At 44.5% G+C, this 20634-nt stretch overlaps 1 protein-coding gene across 3 annotated transcripts in view; it reads left to right on the top strand.

Moving 5' to 3' along the window:
* COPZ2 (COPI coat complex subunit zeta 2) overlaps window positions 1-17915 on the top strand; it is a 30222-nt gene extending 12307 nt beyond the window's left edge. The window contains exons 5-10 of one of the 3 annotated variants that reach the window (XR_010794541.1): window positions 3030-3085; window positions 4681-4758; window positions 5780-5831; window positions 5935-6063; window positions 10930-10968; window positions 17848-17915. Coding sequence is in view for 2 of the 3 variants with exons in the window: in XM_066628398.1 (XP_066484495.1) it covers window positions 3030-3085; window positions 4681-4758; window positions 5780-5831; window positions 10930-10968; window positions 17848-17895 (273 nt within the window). In the remaining variant the exon portion in view is untranslated. Of the gene's footprint in view, window positions 1-3029; window positions 3086-4680; window positions 4759-5779; window positions 5832-5934; window positions 6064-10929; window positions 10969-12087; window positions 12310-17847 lie in introns of those variants that run through there. The other 2 variants (XM_066628398.1, XM_066628399.1) reach the window with 2 other exon arrangements.
* Window positions 17916-20634: the final 2719 nt, after the last annotated feature.

Here is a 20634-nt window from a genome sequence, read left to right as displayed (position 1 = left end):
ACATGTGAGAACTTCCCAAGGGATTGTGCACAAGGGATCATTTTGGTCTTTCTGCCATCCTTAAAAATGTCTCAGATCTTCCACCTGACACGGCCACCTTACCCTGTGTTGTGATGGATTGTTGCTCAGTGACAGGACACATGCTTTGTATGGAAGACTAGGGAAGACCCCTGTCTGAAACCTTGAAGACCCAAAGCTAGTCACTATACCAGTGGTTCTCACCATTTTTAGCCCGGGACCCACTTCTGAGAATGACAATCTGTCGGGGCCTACCGGAAGTGATGTCAGCAACTTGGAAGTGATGTCATAGCCAGAAATGACATCAAACAGGAGGTGGCATCACTGTGCTGTCAGAGCTGGAAGTGATGTCATCAAGCAGAAAGTTCTTGCCTAGAAACTCAAACTGTAAATGACAAGAGACAGTATTCCAGCTGAGAAGCGTCTTCCAATTCTCCCTGCCCTAGCTACCATTGCTATCAAGCAAAAAATAAAACAACATCTGGAACAAAATATTTGTGTATTTATTTACTACTGTTTTTATTTCTGCCTTTATTTACAAAATCTCAAGCTACTTCTTGTATTGCGCTTGAAACCAACAAACACTGATGTGGCTATTGATACTGTGCTCAGCACTAGCCAGAAACAAGTGCACCCTACTCATGCACCTCAACATAAGAAGTAACTTGAGCTTTTGTAAATAAAGGAAATAAAAACAGAAGTATCCCCCTCAGAAGGAAGATAAGCAGTGATGCTTCCCCTCATCTCCCCCAAGCCTAAGCACGTCTACTCAGAATTGACGCCCATTATTGGCAATGGGGCTTACTCCCTAGGAGTAGACAGAATTGCAGCCTAAGAAAGAAGTAAGAGAACGGGAAGGGTGCACATCAGAGAAGTGGCTGGGGGAGCAGCACTCTCCCTGGGTGCTTCCCCCCACATACCAGGCTTGCCTCCCTCCTCCCCCCCTCCTGGCTGCTCTCTTGGCAGCCAGGCAACCAGGGATCCCTCCTCACCCCAGCAAAGATATAAAAAGAAGACATGCTAGGAAAGGATTTTGGCTTCCAGGCGATTTCAGAGAGGGAGAGAGGTCGTGATGCAGAGAACGAGAACAGCAATGGGGTGGCGGCGGCGGTGATGCTGCTTTCAAGGCAGGCTCACAAGAGGGGAGATCACGCGGGTCTGCCTCTACTCACCCAAGCCCTGTGTTCAGGTCTCCACCTACACTCTCCAGCCCAGTCCAGCTGCAGGGGCGGGGAGCTGCTGTCTTGCAACCCCAAGGCAGCCCATCCTGTCAAGGCAGCCAAGCTGACAAAGGTTGGTGGGCAGAAGCCTGGCTGGCTCGTCCACGTCTCTCCCGGTCCTTCTTTGCCTGCAATCCAAGCCTGCACTCCATGATTGGCCCCCCTGAGGGAAGCCTCCAAGTGCAGAGGGAGGTCCAGCTGGAAGGCAGCAGCATGCTTTCTGGGGAAAAGTGGCACGTGCTTTCTTTGTGCACGTGCAAGCCGCTCTTAGTTACGTCTCAGTGCCAGGAAGTTTAAAATGGCGATGCCCAGGCTTTGCCCACTTCCAAAATGGTGCCACCTAGGTCTTTTGCCATCTTCCAAGATGGCTGCCGCCAGCTTCTCACGACCCACCAGGAATCAGATCGCGACCCACCAAGTGGGTCCCAACCCACAGTTTGAGAACCACTGCACTAGACAATACAGTACTGAGTTAGATGAAATAATGGGCTGCTTCACTACAGAGCGGTTTCAGGTGTTTATATGGTAGAATCACTTCACATGGAAATCCATTGAAGTCTGGAAGTTAAGAGAATGTATAGGACACTGTGAAGAGTAGAGTTCAGGTGCCAAACAGCTGCCTGTATATTTTCTACCATAGGGCAATCTGGAAGGTTTGTCCTAAAAACAGTGAGTGAGAAAAAAGTTTTCAAAATCTTCCCCTAGTCAATAGTGCTGCAGTCCCATTTTGATTTTCCTTCCCTGCCCCAGTGGTGCTTTTTACTTTTTGAAAACCCACTCATGGTAGATCTTGATGTGGGATCTCCTGCGCCATTTCTCACGGTCCCTGATATTATCTGTTTTTTGTTTTTTTTTATTGCTTATCAGAACCTGTGCCTTAAATTTTGTTTCCACATTTTCAGGTATTCTCAGGAATCTGGTTGAGCAAGGACCATGGATACTTCCATGCTAAACATGTAGTCTGAAATATTCTTAATCAGAGAATCCAGATACTCTGTGTTGCTTTCCAGTGTTTTTTGCGTTTATCCTCATATCTTTTCTCAGACCTGATTTTTGGTGATTATTTTAATCTAAAATATGTTCTCAATGCTGGCCTGTGCAGTGTGGACTGGTAAAGTGAAGCTTTTCAGGCTACTCTGCCTTTAATTAGAAGCTTCCTCTCTATAGCTTCTGCCCCTAGTTGCTTCTTTTTCAGCCCACCATTAGTGATGAACTACCCTTTAGTAGCTATTCCCTATGTGGGTGTGTGTACATTAATGGTTTTCTCTAATTTTTCTTCTCTTTTCTTTTTTAAATTGTGAAATATTACTATTTCACCACATTAGAAAGAAAAGAAAAAAATAACACCGATAATTAAATTGCCCCCTGATAAATTAAGGGGCAATGCATCATTCATACTAGGCAAAGTATGAAGCAGCTGGGGTTAGAAGCCCAAAGAAGGAAGCTTCTAATTAAAGTTGCAGGGGACCATTGCTGAGTGAAACTTACTTCTGAGTAAATATTATAGGAGGACTTTAGCCATGGAGAAGGGCATTGGTGTATTAAATGCTGGGTGAACCCCCCTCCCCCATTGATTTTCCAAAACAGTTACATTGTTTTGGCCACGGCAGCACTAAGGGGATCTAGATACAGAAGCAATTAATACCTTGCTTGTGTTGTATACATCACATTTTGCATGGTCAGAACAAAATACATGTGTAGCATGTTAACTGCATATTGTAGCATATTAAACTGTTTGATTTTGTCTTTGTTCACGTGAATCTTTCCTTTCTTGCCATCCCCTTTTTTTAGCTGATGCTGATGTCGGTTCTCACCTGTCTCTTTGAATCCCTCAACCACATGCTGCGGTGAGCATCTTGCTAATCCCAGTGGAGATTAAGTACCACCTTACCAAAATCTAAAGTTATGGAATGGAAGGCACAAAAAGATAGTCTACCCTGATCTCTACCCAAAGAGAGGGTCATCTGTCATGTGTCCTGAGTCTATATTCCACACTTGTATAATTTGGGCCTTAATCCTTTGGTAGCCTTGCACTGCCAGAACTAGCATTCTAGCAACACAAGGTGTTTTATGGCAGAGTGAAAGCCAGGCCTCTGTCACAAATGGTGAGAGGTGCCATGCACAACAGAGGCTCCAGGAGGCTCCGCAGGCACTGGGAAGTTGGTGGTGGGATGAGGAAAGAGAGGCTCAGGGATGTTCTGGGGTGAGGAGGGGGAGAGCAGAGGGAGAGAGCAGGCTGGAGGTGGAGAATCTCAGAGGCAAAGCTGCGCATCAGATTTTATACGTCATTTTTTGGCCCACCTCACCCCTTTTCTCTCCACTGACTATATGGTTGGCATAGGTCCAAGGAGACCCATAAACCATCAGGAGGCCTACACAGAGATAAGTTAGAAGATGCTACTTACTTTTGGCAGGCATCTTGATTACACCCCCCACCACCACCATTGGATGCAGTGCATGCCCCATCAGCACAGGTGTATCAGCGCCATTAATGGGGGATAGAATTAGGCAGCTAGACTGTAGTTTGCCACATACTGTATTGTAAGAAAGAGTGATGGCAGAACAAAGAACTTCAGATGGCTCAGGCAAGCCAGTCAACTCACATGCTGCAGGAGAAGGCGAATCCATCAAGGAGACAACAGTGCTTATATTATAGAAAAGTATGCATTTCAGTGGAACTTGCCCAGGATCACATTTTGTGCCCATTGCAATAGCACCTTATCAGCATTTTTGAACATGCAGTGAATCCGTCTGCTCGCAAAAGCTTCTGTTGAGTAGGTAGCATTTCTTTTTCCAAAACTTATTTCTCAGAACAAACATATTCCCTGAAACATAATGATCCCTTTCTATCCTGTGGTGATGGCACTTCATAGAAATCCATCAGCTTCTCAAGAGCAGCAAAATGTTGACAGTGAAACCAACCCTATTGTCCTCCACACTGAAGCAACCCAGTCAAATATATGAAGTTGCCCTATACTGAGTCAGACTATTTGCCCATCTAGGTCAGTATCATGTTCACTGTCTGCCAGGCCATACACTCATACATCCAGGTCATACTTGGGCCATACATCCCCCCAAATGAGATTGTAATGTATGTTATGTTTGGAAACATATTTTGTTGTGTGCTATGGAGTAGCAATTTCCTGTCCAAGGACTGTTTTTTAATAAGCGCCTGGTTGCTCCTGGGGAAGATCTACACTGCAAACTTATATCACTTTTATATGAGTTTAACTGTCAAGGCTTTTCCCAGAAAATCCTGGGACTTTTAGCTTGGCGAGATGCTGAGAATTCTCTGTTAGAGATCTTTAGTCTTTTATTGCCCTGCTCCGGTTACAATTTCTGGGGTTTTCTGGGAAGAGAGAATGGCCCTTACACCAGTTTAAATCTGGTGCGTAGATAATGCTCTCATTGTTAACAATTGTCTTGTCTGGCTTGTATCTAGAAAGAATGTGGAAAAGCGAACCCTGGTGGAGAATATGGATGGGGCATTTCTTGTAGTGGATGAGATCGTTGATGGCGGGTGAGATGCATTTATGTGGAGTGAAAAGGGAAGATATTATACTAAGTGGAGAGAATTAAAGCAGCCATATGAGAAACTATTTAAATATTCAGAAGGAATTGTTCAGATTCAGCATATACCAATAATGTTCAAAAGTCCTTCTTTGTGAGCTGTAGTGAGCTGGCAAATCTCAGCAGACCGATTCACATGGCCCTCCTTTTTAAACCTAAGGCTGCAATCATATATACACTTACATGGGAGTAAGCCCCATGAATTCTAAGTAGACATGCATAAGATTGCATGCATAGAACATTCTAAGGATTCCCTGTGTGAATACATAAATCACATTAAGACATCAAGTTAATATATAAACCCAAATAATAAATTCTGTTTAAAACAAGCTATTATTTATTTTTTTAATTTTAATGATTGATATTTTAATTTGTCCATTTTTTCCCCGTTTTTCTGAACATATTCTGAGAGCCAGTCTTGTGACTACAGGAAATTCCTTTATTTTAAAGGGAAGGTTATTTGTTCCCATACTAGAAGAAAAACAAATGAATGATATTCATAAAAATATCAGGGCACTCCTGCTGCAGGAAGTGAGTCACTGTGTTGTGCTCACCACTTTTGTTTTTAAAGAACCTTATAGTTGTTGTTGCACTTCTACGAGACAGCCCAAAAAGAGTTCAGAGGCAAAATAAGATTCTTAAGAATGCCCATGAAATAGATGTCACAAAATGGCATGGAGTTGGTGTGATGTTGCTCATTAGCCAGTAGGTACTCATGACACTTATGCAGTGACTGTTGAACTTGCATAAGCTAGATCTTAAATAGGTGCACTACATTGGAACAATTCAATTTCCCTGAATAGAATCATTTCCCTGAGGGATGATGCTGGATTCTTGCAACAACAGGATAACAATGGCCCAAACTGGGGGAGGGGAGGAAGCCCTAAGGGTACTTCCAGGGTTAGCTATTGCAGGAGAAACAAGAATCCTCCTTCCCAAAATGCTTCATTGTGCTTTTTTTCAACTCCTAGTGTGATTCTGGAAAGTGACCCCCAGCAAGTCATCCAGAAGGTGAATTTCAGGGTAGGTCTTCTCCCTCTTTTCATTCCCAACTTCAGTAATTCTTGGATCGTCTTTGCACTTTGCCTGCTTGCTTATCTCCCTCCTGAAACTCTTTCCGCCCTAGATGATCCCGGAGCCTGCAGCTTATGGCTTCGTTCTCTTTGATTACATCACGGGTAACTCAGAGCAGAATGAAATTGTGCCTGAGAGATTCTACAAATACTGAAACAGTCTCACAAACAGGAAGTCAGGAGTAAGATATCAATTCCTTCTAAGCATGTTTCTTCCTAACATAGCATGACCATCCCACTGTGCAGTGGCAGGGGAGATTCCCTCTCCCTTGGTCCTGCCTGTCTTTCGTACACATCTAGGTCACCCTTCAGGCTGTGTCTGAGCTAGGATGTAATTGGAGGTGGAGGAAAGGATTTGACAATTACAAGAAAGCCTGGATACCATAAAGCAGGGCTTTTCAAATGGGGTGTTTGCGATGCCCCAACCTGTGAGCCGGGGCCACTTTCCCCTTAAGGGGCGGGGTTGAGGGGAAGGCAGCTCAGAGGGCTGCAGGGACTGGGATGCACTCACCAGTCCCTGCAGCAGTCTTCCTGGGATGCGGGGAGCTGCGCGAGGGTCTGCAGGGCTCCCCAGGTCTTGAAAAGTGAAAGCGCAGCGATCGCACTCCACTTCCACAATCTGGAGCGCAATCACTGCTCTTTCACCTTTCAAAACCTGGGGAGCCCTGCAGACACTTGTGCAGCTCCCCGCACCCCAGGAAGGCTGCTGCAGGGATTGGTGAGTGCATCCCAGCCCCTGCAGCCCCCTGAGCGACTCGATCCTGGGGATTGCGTTGCTGCCTCCCCCCGCCCCCACAAGAACTTACTGCAGTTCAAACTCTCTGAGAGTTTGAAAACCGCTGCCATAAAGCCTTAGACCAATCCAAGGGGTGCTCCCACTCTGAATTTTAGACTTCTTGAGATTATTCTTCAAGAGCATCTTTATCTTTGACCAGCTCACACTGAGTGATTATAGCTGTTAAACAAGTAAGTCGGTCTATAAATTAGCCATGCTTTAAAAATTAGCCTTGGCTTAAAAAAGAAAAAAGAAAAGGAAAAACCCCAAAAGCAAAGTTGGAGATACACTGTGAATATTTCTGTCATTAAGGGGTGTTTTGATTCAGAACACACAATGGGCCTAAAGTACTTTTTCAAGTTGTGCAGTGCTTAAAAGCTTTTTTGGCAAGCTCATGTTTAATATATCAAGAGCAAGCCCTTCAGCCTGACTGTGAGTCTTGCCTCCCCTCCCCAAACTGAAATCTGAAACCAGCAGGACAGAATAATCTCTGGCCACCAGCCCACCTTGACTTTTCCCCAAATACTGTAGCCTCTGCTCTTGCTTGAGACAGCCCATGTTTATGTTTATGTTAACACAGAGGCGTCACTGTGGTTTGTGTCACCCAATGCAAGAGTTCATTGCGTTACCCCCATGATGGACCCTCTCCCATACCAAACAATACATAATAAATTATAATATCATATGCACAGCCTAAATGCAATGATATATATATCATATATATAACACCCAACAAATCAGTAACCAGCAAAATACCAGTGGCCAACTTAATAACACTCACACAACTGAATACGAATTCTAGGATTAGCTCTGATACATGGAAATGAGAGCTGACTCATACTAACACCTTATTGGTCTCCTGGTGTGTCAAAATAACACCTCACTGGCTCTTGAAACAATTAGTCTCATTGGTCAGTTTTGAGTTTTTGGTGCCACAGCAGCCCTGCGCTCCAGACAGTTTAGGATTGGGCTGTGAGGCTGCAAACCCACTCACTTTCTTGTGAGTAAACCCCATTGAAAACAATGGGACATCTCTGAGTAGACAAGAATAGGATTGCTCTCAGAATCGGATATGTGAAACAATCACATGTTTTCCTTGCATCCCCCCATTGTTGTCTCCTGTGTGTCAATATCTAGGCTGTAAGCTCCTTGGGGCGAAGACCTTTTTTTCATTCTACATAAAGCACCGAGGTGGCTCAGTGGGTTAAACCACTGAATCAACAAGCTTGTTGACTGCAAGGTTGGCAGTTCGAATCCGCGCAGTGGGGTGAGCTCCTGTTGCTTGTCCCAGCTCCTGCCAAGCTAGCAGTTCAAAAACATGTAAAAATGTGAGTAGATATATAGGTGCCACCTCAGTGGGAAGATAACAGCATTCCATGCACTTAGGCATTTAGTCATGCCAGCCACATGACCACAGAAAGCCGGCTCTTTGGCTTAGAAACGGAGATGAGCACCACCCCTAAAGTTGGAAACGACCAGACATAATGCCAGGGGGGACCTTTATCTTTACATAATGGTGCTATATAAATAAATGAACAACATAGGGTACAAAAGGGTGATCTTATCAGTGGCTGCCTTGTGATTATGGAATCCCTTCCCATTAAAGACTCACCAAATTCCAAACCTAAAGCACTTTCTGAACCATTGTCAGATGGCCTGGGCTGGCCGTTGGGGTGCAGGATCAAATCAGAAAAAGGAGGGGAAATTCCAGTGAATTTGACAACATTTTGTATTTCTCTGCTAGATTGTGTGTATGTGCATGTGTGTGCTTTTGTTATTCACCCCAAGTCTTTGCAGTGGGGTGGGCTGTCATGTTAAATAAATAAAAATTGGCTTGAATTAAGTGGCCAAACATGTATATATTTGTGGACTGTGGCTTGATCCCCAAACATGAACAACATGAACATGTGTGTACCTAGTGTGGCAAGTGCAGGTTTTCAAGCATGCTGTATGAGTTACCGTTTTAACAAAGAAAACTGAAAAAAACAGTGCAAACAGTGTTCATATTTCATTAAGATGTACAGAAACTCAGCCCACTTACCAAGCTGATGTGAGCCCACTGCATGTTTGCTTGTTGATTTTTAAGCTGGGACATAACTGTGTGAATGCCTTGCCCATGACTGTGCTTTTGAAGTTGACATCAGGGCAATTCATGCGAGTTTGATCCCACAAAGGTAGATTGGCATGCAAAAGAATATGAGTTGCCAGGCTTCCAGCTCTCGAGGACCTGTAAGGTGGAAACTCTTTGAGTGACTGTAGCTGTACAGTCCCAAGAGCTTCTAGAACCAACTTCCTCTTCTTCCCCAGTGCTATCTTGTCCAGCTCAACTTGCCTGCTTTCTTGGGAACTACTGGAGGAAGAATAAATAGATGGGCAGCATCCCAGCATATGCAAATTTTATTTGTCATTTTGTTATAATCACCCAGTTTGGAGAGGTCCATTTGGAGTTTTTCAGTCTGTTTGCTTGAAGTTTCCCCACTCTGAATACTTAGATGTTGTCTGCAGTTTTGGTTGTCTCCCTGCACACACCTATCTCCATATCACTTATGAATGTTAACTAGCATCAATCCCAATATGGACCCAGGAGCTGAGACCACTTACTTCACTGCAAAAACAGCCTATTTATTCAAACTCTTTGTACCATTCTTTAACCAGTTACTGATTAAAGAGCGCCTGACCTCTTATCCCATAGCTGCCAAATTGACTGACCAGCTTTTAAAAAAAGCCTAATGTCTTTGGAGTCACCCCATCTAAGCATGTTTGTTACGATTCTCAAAACATTCTAAAAGACTGGTGAAGTAGGACTTGTATTTGCAGAAGACACACTGATATTCTCTCAGAAAAATGTGTTCTATCTGCTGAATCCTAGCTGTAATACCGCTTTCCATCAATTTATCAGGTGGCAAAAAAATTATCTTACTTTGATAAATGACCAATCCCTAGATAAGGGGGCCAGTTTTAATGCTATGTTGACATCATGATGCTCAGTGGTGAACATTTTCACATTTGAATTTTTTAAGAACATTTGCATGTTTACCATCTGGCTGCAGGAAACCGGTTAATTATTCCACCTCTTGTTACCTCTGTTTGACTTATGATACAATCCTGTGCATGTTTACACAGAGGTACATTTCACCATGTTTGGTGTAGTTTACTCCTAGGATCACAGTCTTAGGGCCCAATCCTATCCAACTTTCCAGCACCAGTGCAGCCACAATGCAGCCTCAAGGTAAGGGAACAAATACCTTGAGGAGGACTCCAAGACTGCCTCCCCACCACAGGATGCAGTGCACACCCCATTGGCACAGCTGCACCAGCACTGGAAAATTGGATAGGATTTGGCTCTTAGACTGCAACTCTATAGACACTTGGGAGTATGTCCCATTGAACTCAGTGGGGCTCAATAACTGACTGCCCCCCGATGCACCCCAGCACAAAGGTCCATGATGCTGCCCCCCTGCACCATGCCATCACCCATACTTTCCCAACACAACGGAGCCTCATGCAGCATTAGAAACAACTTGGAAAGCCTTCTGAGGCTTCCCCACAAACAACACTTCCAGGAAACTGGAAAATGTAAGACTGTGTCGGAAGCCTCAGAAGGCTTCCTGCGCGGTCCGCAATGCTGCATGGATACAGCACTTGGGGCATTTGCCCCCCTCCAGGCCCACCACTGGTGGGGCTCAAGTTTGAGTAAACATGCATATTATTACAAGCTTAGGGCTCATTCCCATCCAACTTTCCAGCACTGACACAGCCCTACCAACGGGGCATGCACTGCATCCTGAAGTGGGGGGGGGGGGGCAGTCATGGAGGCCTTCACAAGATAAGGGAACATTTGTTCCCTTGCCTCAGAGTTGCACTGGTGCTGGAATGTTGGACAGGACTGGGCTGTTAGTTATTTTGTGACCCTCCCTGGAAAATGTGGTTCAGGTCTCTCTCTCCAGCATCTTCTGCAAGGAATTCGTTTAGCTTTTCTGCCAATCTTTTCATACTTTTATCCTAATGGTTCTACTGCATCCTTGGTTAGTTCTCTGATTCTGATATATTTAAAGAAAAAGGCATTCTTTGGTCTTCAGCAATTTGTTTCTTGAATTCCTATTTTTCTTGTTTTGCTGTCAATTTGCATTTTGTTTGGCCAGAGTTCATGCATTCTAAAAACTTGCCCCATTTGAGCAAGACTTTTACTTTTTAAAAGAAGCCACCTTCTGTCCCTTTACTTCACCTTCTCCTCACTTAGTATGTTCCTAAACTCTCCTGATTTTGTTTTTAGGTGGATGATAGTCCTTTATCGGAGCATAGTGTCAGTCAGGTAAGTCTCCTAGAAACCTCTGGAGTTGTTCTATGCATAGATATGTTGCCTTCTCAGCTCGGATACACTTAAGGTCTGGATTATTATGATGTTCCCTCAAAGCAAACTTTTCTTTAAAAAAATCAGATATGGCAGTGGGACTCTAAAGCTACAATTCTATGCACATACATCTGGGAGAGGCAGTCCTGTCCTGAGCTGCCCAGAACATGGGACAGCATCCAACACACAACTGGGCAGTCGAAACAAAAGTCCCCTTCTCCCACACACAACAAAAGTCCCCTCCTGAGTAAGTGAAGTAGCCCTACAATGGGGCTACTTGATTCTGTTGCGGCTCTTGAGTCTGAGCAGAATCAGTGAGTCCCGTGTCAGACAGCATGGCCTGACATAGGGCTCAGGATCTGGTGGAGCTGAGCTCCACCAGTCCCACCCTCCTCCTCCCCCTGCCACACCTCCTTCACCTCCCCCTGCCCTGGAACGCCTCCTCCCTGCATTCCCCCACACCCCTACTCACTTCTCCACCTCCAGGCCATCCAGGCGACTGCCAGGCAGTGGAACATAGGCCCAGTGCTGGAGCTGGCCCAGTGCAGGCTCACACTCGGCCTGCAGTAAGGGCACACAAATGTACCTTACAGCACGTTTGCAACAGTGTGCGCTGGCGGTAAGCTGGCATGCACTGTTCAGGATTGAGCCCTTAGTTCCATTAAAATAAGTGGAACTTACTTCTTAGACATGCAGAGGCTAGTACTGTAATATGTGCATTTGCACAAAATGTGTAGTTAGTGCCAAATGTCATGTTATTGTGTGGGAGGTCACTGTGTGTGCATGTGGTGTTTACAATATACCGAGAAGTAAGGTATAGCACCACTTTCTTTTGTCACAAACTGGAAAGTAGCTCCTGTCATCAGACATTGTTCACAGGACCAGTGGCTGAAAAATGCTGGGAATGTTGGCTGTGACATTCTCCAGATTTCTCTTCCTTAACGTTTCTAGCTGTCATCTTGTAGACTGTCTTCTCCAAGATAAACCTGATGGCATAGATAGACCAAGAGGTGTGCGGTAGATTATTCACAGGACTTCATAATGTCATACTAACTGCCTTTTTTGTTTGATGCATTATAGCTGGCATGGAAACTGATCACTTGAGTCCGTGTGGCTGCTGCTGTCTCCTGTAGCACCCTCCTGTTTTAACCCAGCAGCTCTGATGGAGTGAATGTGATCTATGGCTAGAAACAGATTTCTACCTGAGGATCAGTTGGACTGGCTGCACAGAAATCCTGCCACGCAATGGTGGGAAGAGATTACTTATATAACCCCATGAGTAGAGGTGGGAGAAAACGATGATAACAAAATAAAAATGCACAACACGACCTTCTGCATTTCTCATTTTTGTTTTAAAAAAAGCACACCAAAGTTTGCAAAAATAAAAATAAAACTGTTTTTATTTATTATTTAATGGGGTGTATGGGTCATGACTGTGGCTGCATCTGCTGACACTATACCATCTATATCGCCTACCTAGTCTACTTTTAAATCAATTGTAATTATATTGTAAATTTGGAATAAAAGCTCAACACTTTCTGCACTTCTTACTTTGGAAAACCATTGAAATCCGTGAAAAATTAAAACCGTTTTCTCCTTCCTCTACCCATGGGTTCACAATTCTGGGCCTGGCAAAAGGCTCTCAGAACTGGTGAGAGGAGCATGGCAGTATCAAAGGGGCCTTTCGACTGGCTGTCTGAAATATTTGGGCATCATCTCTTGAACATTATTCTTTTTTTCCTTTTGCAGCTCCTGCATGGCTTTTTCTTCAACACTCTATCCTCCAACTCAAGTAAAACATGTTGTCAGGCTAGGAGAAGAGAGAAGGCACATCCACATTACGTTAGGACCTTGATTAATGACATTTTCTAGGGTAAAAGGGGTTTGAGTGGAAAATTCCTAACTCCCTCCCAGCATGCTTAACTTTTTGTGTATGCTATTCACAGCCTGACTGCAGCCACCTGTTCCCCCAGTTTGTTTGCTTTGGTACGTTTGTTTGAAAACAAGAAGGGCTTCTTTTTGAAGTGATCCCAACCAGTTAGGGATCATGTAGGTAGTGGGATGACAGTTTGCGGGACTCTGATAGTGACATCATAAAGCCAAATCAGAATGATGGCAGGAAGCATTACTCTGGCCTCATCTGGATGACTTCATTTGGCTATGTGATCAGCTCTAGCTGTGTGGTAGTTTCACCCAAAATAAATGGTGAAAAAAAATTTCATAAGAAACATCAGCTGCTTTCACAGAACTACATTTCCCAGGGTTTCTTGGGCTTAGGGGAAGGAATATCAAACCAGTTTATTAGCCCAGAGTAGAACAATTGTAGCTTTAGACAACTGCAATGAGCACTTCCCATGATGTGAGACTGTTAGTTGCCTAGCAACTGAAATCTCACTTTCCCCAGGCCCAGTTGAATGGCAAAGGAGAAAGCTGGGAGGGGATGTATTGGAATGAGACTGGGAACAGAGAGGCCACAGTAGGGGGACACTTTACCTTATACAAGGTAGGTGCCTGGGTCAAATTCCTCCTTTGCTCATGTTGGGAGAACCCAGCCTGTGGATACCTTGTGATGAGTGTTCATAGAGGCTGTTAAGCTGGTACATGCAGCAGTGCATGTTGAACTTTGCACAGGCTTGATAATACTCAATTCACTTTGGGCATGATCCAGCCAGAGCACTCTAAGTTACTCATTACAGTGGGAAAATGTGAAGTACAGCATTGTACATTCTCTGGGTCCCTGAGATATGGCTGTCCAAGTTATGGATGGCCACACTGGCCATTTCAGACAGGCGCTGTCATAAGAACAGCCCCACTGGATCAGGCCATAGGCCCATCTAGTTCAGCTTCCTGTATCTCACAGTGGCCCACCAAATGCTCCAGGGAGCACACTAGACAAAAGACACAACCTGTGTCCCGGTACCCTCCCTTGCATCTGGCATTCTGACATAGCCCATTTCTAAAATCAGGAGGTTGCACATACACATCATGGCTTGTAACCCATAATGGATTTTTCCTCCAGAAACTTGTCCAATCCCCTTTAAAGGCATCCAGGCCAGATGCCGTCACCATATCCTGCAGCAAGGAGTTCCACAGACCAACCACATGCTGAGTAAAGAAATATTTTCTTTTGTCCTAACTCTCCCAACACTCAATTTTAGTGGATGTCCCCTGGTTCTGGTGTTATGTGAGAGTGTAAAGAGCATCTCTCTATCCACTTTATCCTTCCCTTGCATAATTTTGTATGTCTCAATCATGCCCCCCCCCAGGCATCTCTTTTCTAGGCTGAAGAGGCTTAAATGCCATAGCCTTTCCTCATAAGGAAGGTACCCCAGCCCAGTGATCATCTTAGTCGCTCTCTTTTGCACCTTTTCAATTTCCACTATGTCCTTTTTGAGATGTGGCGACCAGAACTGGACACAATACTCCAGGTGTGGCCTTACCATCGATTTGTACAACGGCATTATAATATTAGCTGTTTTGTTCTCAATACCTTTTCTAATTATCCCAAGCATAGAATTGCCCTTCTTTTGCATTTGTGCAACAGTGCTGGGCCAGCAAGACCTAGCTAGCTGTTTTAACCCATGAGTGTTTTGACTGTTGGACAGGCAGAATGGAACAAGCACATTTCTTGGAATGGAACAAGCACATTTCTTGGGGACTTACAGAGCAATCCTGCTGGGCTGCCCTGCTGGCAGAATGTGTGTTCAGCCAGCACTGGTTGCTGAAAAGCAGCCATAAAGTGCAGTCCAACAGCATGCAGGGTAGCACACTGCTGGAGTGCCAACAGAAAGCCAGAGCATTCCTGCACATGTTGCTGGACTATAGCCAGTGGGGGAGCCAGGAGGGGTGGGGAGGGGCAAAACTGGGCAGGGAGGGGGGAGGAATGGGGGAGGCTGCTGGAGGGGGTGCATCTGGCAGCAATGGCGCACATCGAATCCTATCCCCTCTAGCAGCAACCTCACCACTCCCTTTCCCTCCTCAGACATGCGCCAGCAAATTCGTTGGTGCAGGCATGAGGAGTCCCACTGCAGAGTAGGTGGCTTAAGAAGGAATAAGGGGATTTAAATCCCCTTTCCCTTCCAAAGACTCCTGATCTGTCATCGCCCCCCACCCATTGGATAAAGTGCACACCTTTTCAGCAGGGCTACACCAGAGGGTGGGGAAAGGATAGGATTGGGCTGTGAATGTACTTGACTTGCAGCATAATCCTATGCATACCTACTCAGAAGGAAGACTAATTGAATTCAGTGGGACTTACTCTCAGTTAAGTGTGTGAAAGATTGCAGCTTTAAGATCCCTGGCTTTCAACGGCAGAGTCAAGCATGCATTTGGCATTATTTGGCACTGAAATTATTAGACTTTAAAGTTCTTAACTTTGACTGGATCTCACCCAGGGTGACCAGGTCATAACCACGAAAGAGGACAAGGTACCCCAAAATGTAGGGCATCCAAGAAGAATGCAGGACATGACAAAATAAAAGCTAAAAACACTTGTATATTGATTTCATATGGTTAATTTAAACATATTACGTATTAAATTTAAAACTATACTGCATATAATTTATTACATATAATTTATTAATTACAAGAAGGCTCTGCGCTGCCTGCTCACAAGGAAAAGGAGAACTAAGTTCTTTTCCACGTCACGTCCTGGAAAAAGAGAACATCTGGTCACCCTGATCTCACCATGCTCCCCTCCCATCATGCCCATGTTATTTTTAGCTAGGAGGGCCTGCTGCCCCTTTATGGTGGCATCTTGGTATCATCCATGTTACTTACCTTGCTTGGGAAGCTTAAGATGGAATTGGGCAGAGGGAGAAGAAGCCAAGGGCCAGTGTTGTAGAATGACAAAGGAGATTGAGCCAACAGACAGTGTTTAATAAGTGGTTTGCTTTCAGCATTTTGTAAAAGTAGGTAAGTGGGGCAGTGTATAATATTGCAAATGTTTTGATTTTGATTAAAGATTTTTATCATCCTGAGGTACTACCCAGATAAGGTGGGATGAAAATAAATAAAACTGGAGGTGGGCGGGTTGTATCCTGGCACAGAGGATTAACTGCTTCCTCAGGCCCTCCCTCTCTTCCTTTGGCATAAAAGAGAATGCATGGTGTAGGCTTGTGTTAGGATTCCTGCCAGGGAGCTGTAAATAATCCTATTAATCAACCAGTTAAGTTACCAGCCCTCTGTGTGCATTCTGAATTCCATCTTGAAGGCATAACTGACAACACAGTGAACCACTGAATGTGCTGGGTTGGAAACTGACATTCTTGTTCCCAGGGCCCCACAAAAGCCTGTTACAGTCCAACTTTCTGGTTCAGTGACCCTTTCCCATAAGTCTGACTTTTTCCCATCTAAAAGACACACCTGCCACCTAGTGTTCCATATGATGAAAGCAATCTCTTCTAGTTGTCTATCTAGTTAATATAGTTTCCATGAGACATTTTCAAAATGTCATTCCTTTTTTAAGGGCTTATTCAAGAACTTAAGTTTGAGGCAGGGCTCCCCCAGGATTTTGCCCCTGGATCCTTTTCTTCCCATGGCAACAGGACATGCAATGTAAGATTAATGAAATTACGGAGTGCCTCTGAGTGTGGGCAGAGAGCTGTTCCCACGTAACCGAATAATCACAATCAACAGCCAGACCTTTGGAATAGTAGGCAGGGCTTTAAAATCAAAAGTTGTGAGTGGGTAGACAGGTTGGAGCCTCAGCGTCTGTTTTCAGACATTAAGTACTGTACGGGTTATGTTCCAGCACCGTGTCGCTTGGGGTTATGTGCTCTGCAGGTGTCTTCTGTAGTACACCAGCTCTTTGCTTGAGGGACACTGGTCAGGATTCTGTGGGATGATTTGTGGGGCTGGAGTGAAGGGTAAACCAGATGATCCTGTCATGCAGGTTTAGTTTGGGTGACCTTCTGGATTCCTGCTGTCTCTACACTTCAAGGAAGTGAAACCTTAACTTTTTTCATTGGATCTTGAAATGTGAGATCTATTTTGTGAATATTTCCATGCCTATCCAGATTGAGGCTGCAATACTATACAAACTTACTTGGGAGTAATCTCATTTAACTCAATAGGACTTACTTTTGAGTAGACCTACATAGGATTATACTCTCTCCTTATCTAAAGAAGGGATGGCCAGTCTCGCAACTTTAGCACTCCTGGACCTTTAACAATTGTGTAGAGCAGGGGTGCTCAAACTTTCAACTTTAGGGATGCTGGACCTTTAACAAGTGTATAGAAGATAGAATTTCAGCAGGTTTAACTTGTCATCCCACAGATGACAAGCTGCAGCTGCTGAAATTATAGCTCCTACACAATTTTAAAGGTCCAGGATCCCTAAAGTTGAAAGTTTGAGCACCCCTGGTGTAGAGGAAGGAATTGTGTACAGCTTGCCATGACAGGCTACATCTGCTGAAATTCCCTCCTCACACAATTGTTAAAGGTCCAGGAGCCCTAAAGTTGACAGGTTGGCCACCCGTGTTCTAAACTAACAGCACAATCCTATCCAGGTCTATTTAAAATTAAGACCACTGAATTCATTGGGACTTACTTCTAGGTCAGTATGTATAGGATTCTAGCCTAAGTTATTCAGAAAGCAAATTGAACCAAGACATGAGGAGCTACAGGCTGGACATGCATTTTAACAATGTTTAAATGCAAACATGCAATCAAATGAACAAATACATAAAATCTGTTCAAGATAACTTTAGCATGGGTGAGCAAATTCTCACTTATTGGAGAGTACAAGAGGAGGCATGATTTTGTTTGGGAACAGACACAGAAAGAATTAATAGTTCTCACTTTTCCTTTCTCCTTTTTTCTTCTCTCACCTTTTAATAGGTGCTGCATTCTGCCAAAGAACAAATTAAGTGGTCCTTATTAAAATAAAGAATCCAAAATGACAGAAAGTTTTGCTGTATAATTTCTCACACTGCTCTTATTTAAGTCTTTCCCATTTGGCCAAAAAGAGTGAGGATGAAGACTTCTCAGCAAGTACAAGATGGCTACCCTAACTATTTGGGAGAACTCCAGCCTGCCACAAACTCATTTGTATACCTTCAAAAAGGATAGCAAAATCTATTCTTGAGTATTAGAAATGTGGTCTCATCTACATTTTGGATTATGCAAAAAATTCTCCAGGGTGATATTCCAGAATGTGCTGGGACCCCTTCTCCATTTTCAAGAAGATACAGGTCCAACCTTGTTATATATGCATTTTTATGCACAGATTTGACTTAGCGCACATGGCCACTGCACAAGAGAAGGAAAGTGCTGATCCTTAGAGAAGGGGGAAAAATGCATCCCTTTAAAAATACAGTTTAAAAAAAAACCTTTTCTTACTGTTGTAGAGAGGTAGTCATGCAAGCAATCATTCCATTCTTCAGCTGTGGCAGGCAAAGGGAGGGGTCCTTTGCATTTCTATTTGTTGACTGCTTCTCTACAACAGTAAGAAAGCTGTTTTTAAATCACAATTATAAAGTGACACACTTTTTAATTTTTTTAAACAGCTTTTATTTAGCACATTTTATAGTATCAGCAGGGAATCCCAGAATCAAAGCCCTGCGGATGTCGAGGCAAGACTTTATTCCATCAGGAGCAATGCAAGAAACCTGAAATGGGTCTTTAAATCTATTTTTCCACTGTTTTTTTTAATTCACAGATTTTTTTTAATCCACTAGGGGTTCCAGAACGAACCCCAGTGGATAAGGAGGGACAACCTGGACACAGTTGGGCAGATCTCTCTAATACAACAGTTTTCAACTGCTGTGATGTGGTACACTAGTGTCCGTGAGGCTGCCTCAGGTGTGCCCAGGGAGAAGCAGCTGCTTTGAGGCAGGGAGAACAAGCAAGGGAGCAGCCAGGGAAAGGGCTGGTTGAGGCTGTTTTGCATCCCAGGAAGCAGCTGAAGAGTCCGCTTGGAGCTTGCTCCTGCTACTGAGCAAGACTCAGGCTGCAACCTGATCCTCACTTTCCTGGGAGTAAGCCCCGTTGGCTACTATGGGGCTTACTTCTGAGTAGACATGCATAGGATTGGGCAGGAAGGCTGTTGTTGCCTGCCTGCATGCTGATTGCCCAACCAGAGAAGCCCGGAGGAGCCAGGAGGTGGGAGCTGCAGAGTGAGTGAGAAGAGGGAGCCAGAAGCAGGCAAGCAGGTACATAGTGAGCGAGTCTGCTGAGGCCCCCAACCTAAGGTTTCAGGGTCCCTGAAAGTCCCTTTTCCTTGCCAGTTTGCCTGCAACTCCCCAAAGCGAACTTCCCTGCACTTTGGGGCTTTTAGAGGAAGGGCACTGGGCCACAATCCTATCCACACTTATCATAGTCATCTCCATTGGCTATGACCCCGAATGAACACAGGGTTCTTTGGATTTTGGAGCGGCAAACAACAGATGACAGGAGAATTCCAAGGGCTTCTAACGTTTACTCGTTTGCAAACGGGACCTACACACACACACACACACACACACACACACACACACACACACACACACACACACACACACACACACACACGGAGGACCCCAAAGGATTACAATGATGCAGGTTTTATAGGGTCTTTTAGATAGGGGAGGGGGACAAGAGGACACAAAGAGAGAAAAAATATCCAGGGGAAAAATAACATACAGGCAGACACAAAAACAACATTTGGCATGTTATCAGTACAGGATGTTGATCTGAGGATGGCAATTCGATACACATTAGCAATTTGTTTGCAGAGATATCCGTTAGAGGGGGTCTGGTACTCTGACTCATCCCTTTTACCCTAACCCTTTTATCCTCATTTGTTGATTGCCCTTATCTATGACTTTTCTGTTCATCCTTGGAGGCCCATACCACAGCTAGCTGGTTCTCTGAGAGGGATAGCTTTTGGTCAGAGAAGAGCCTTATGGGTGAACTGGGCATCTTGGGATATTTCCATATTGTGAGCTGGGCATATTGATATCAACTATAATGGGGCTTCTGAGCAGGCATGCATAGGATTGGGCTCTGGGGGTGCTATCCCACCCACACTTTCCTGGGGGTAAGCCCCATTGACTATAATGGGGCTTACTTCTGAGCAGGCATGCATAGGATTGGGCTCTGGGGGTGCTATCCCATCTCTGGGGGTGCTAATCCCATCCACACTTTCCTGGGAGTAAGCCCAATTGACTATTATGGGGCTTACTTCTGAGCAGCCATGCATAGGATTGGACTTTTGGTGCAACCAAAAATATTTTTCTCAAATACACAAGCAGGCAATTGGCACTTTTCTCTCTTCTTCTCCCCCACCCCACCCCCTTCCCCAGGCATATTTCTCCTCCCCCAAATCTCACAATCACAGTTAGCAACTCTCTTACTGTCCCTTCCCTCACTAGTTTGCACCTTCTAAAGATACAGAATCACTGCCTCACATTTTCTCTCTCTCCTCCACCCCCAGTTTAATCCTGCACTTGTTTCAATCATGTCTCCTCACCACCCCTCACCTGCATTTCTCCACTATGTGATCAACCTGCCCTGTCTTTGCCAACACTTTCTGGCACTTTGGATAAGAATTTGAACAGAGGATTTTTCCTCCTTTTCAGAAACCACATATACTTCCCTCTCCATGCTTCTTGTCAATTTTTTTTGTCATGTAATGATTTAACTGTA

This window comes from Tiliqua scincoides, chromosome 5 (genome assembly GCF_035046505.1).
Source record: "Tiliqua scincoides isolate rTilSci1 chromosome 5, rTilSci1.hap2, whole genome shotgun sequence".
Classification (NCBI taxonomy): Eukaryota; Metazoa; Chordata; class Lepidosauria; order Squamata; family Scincidae; genus Tiliqua; species Tiliqua scincoides.
The sequence above is the reverse complement of the archived record's forward strand: the minus strand, read 5'-3'. Positions and strand labels throughout refer to the sequence as shown.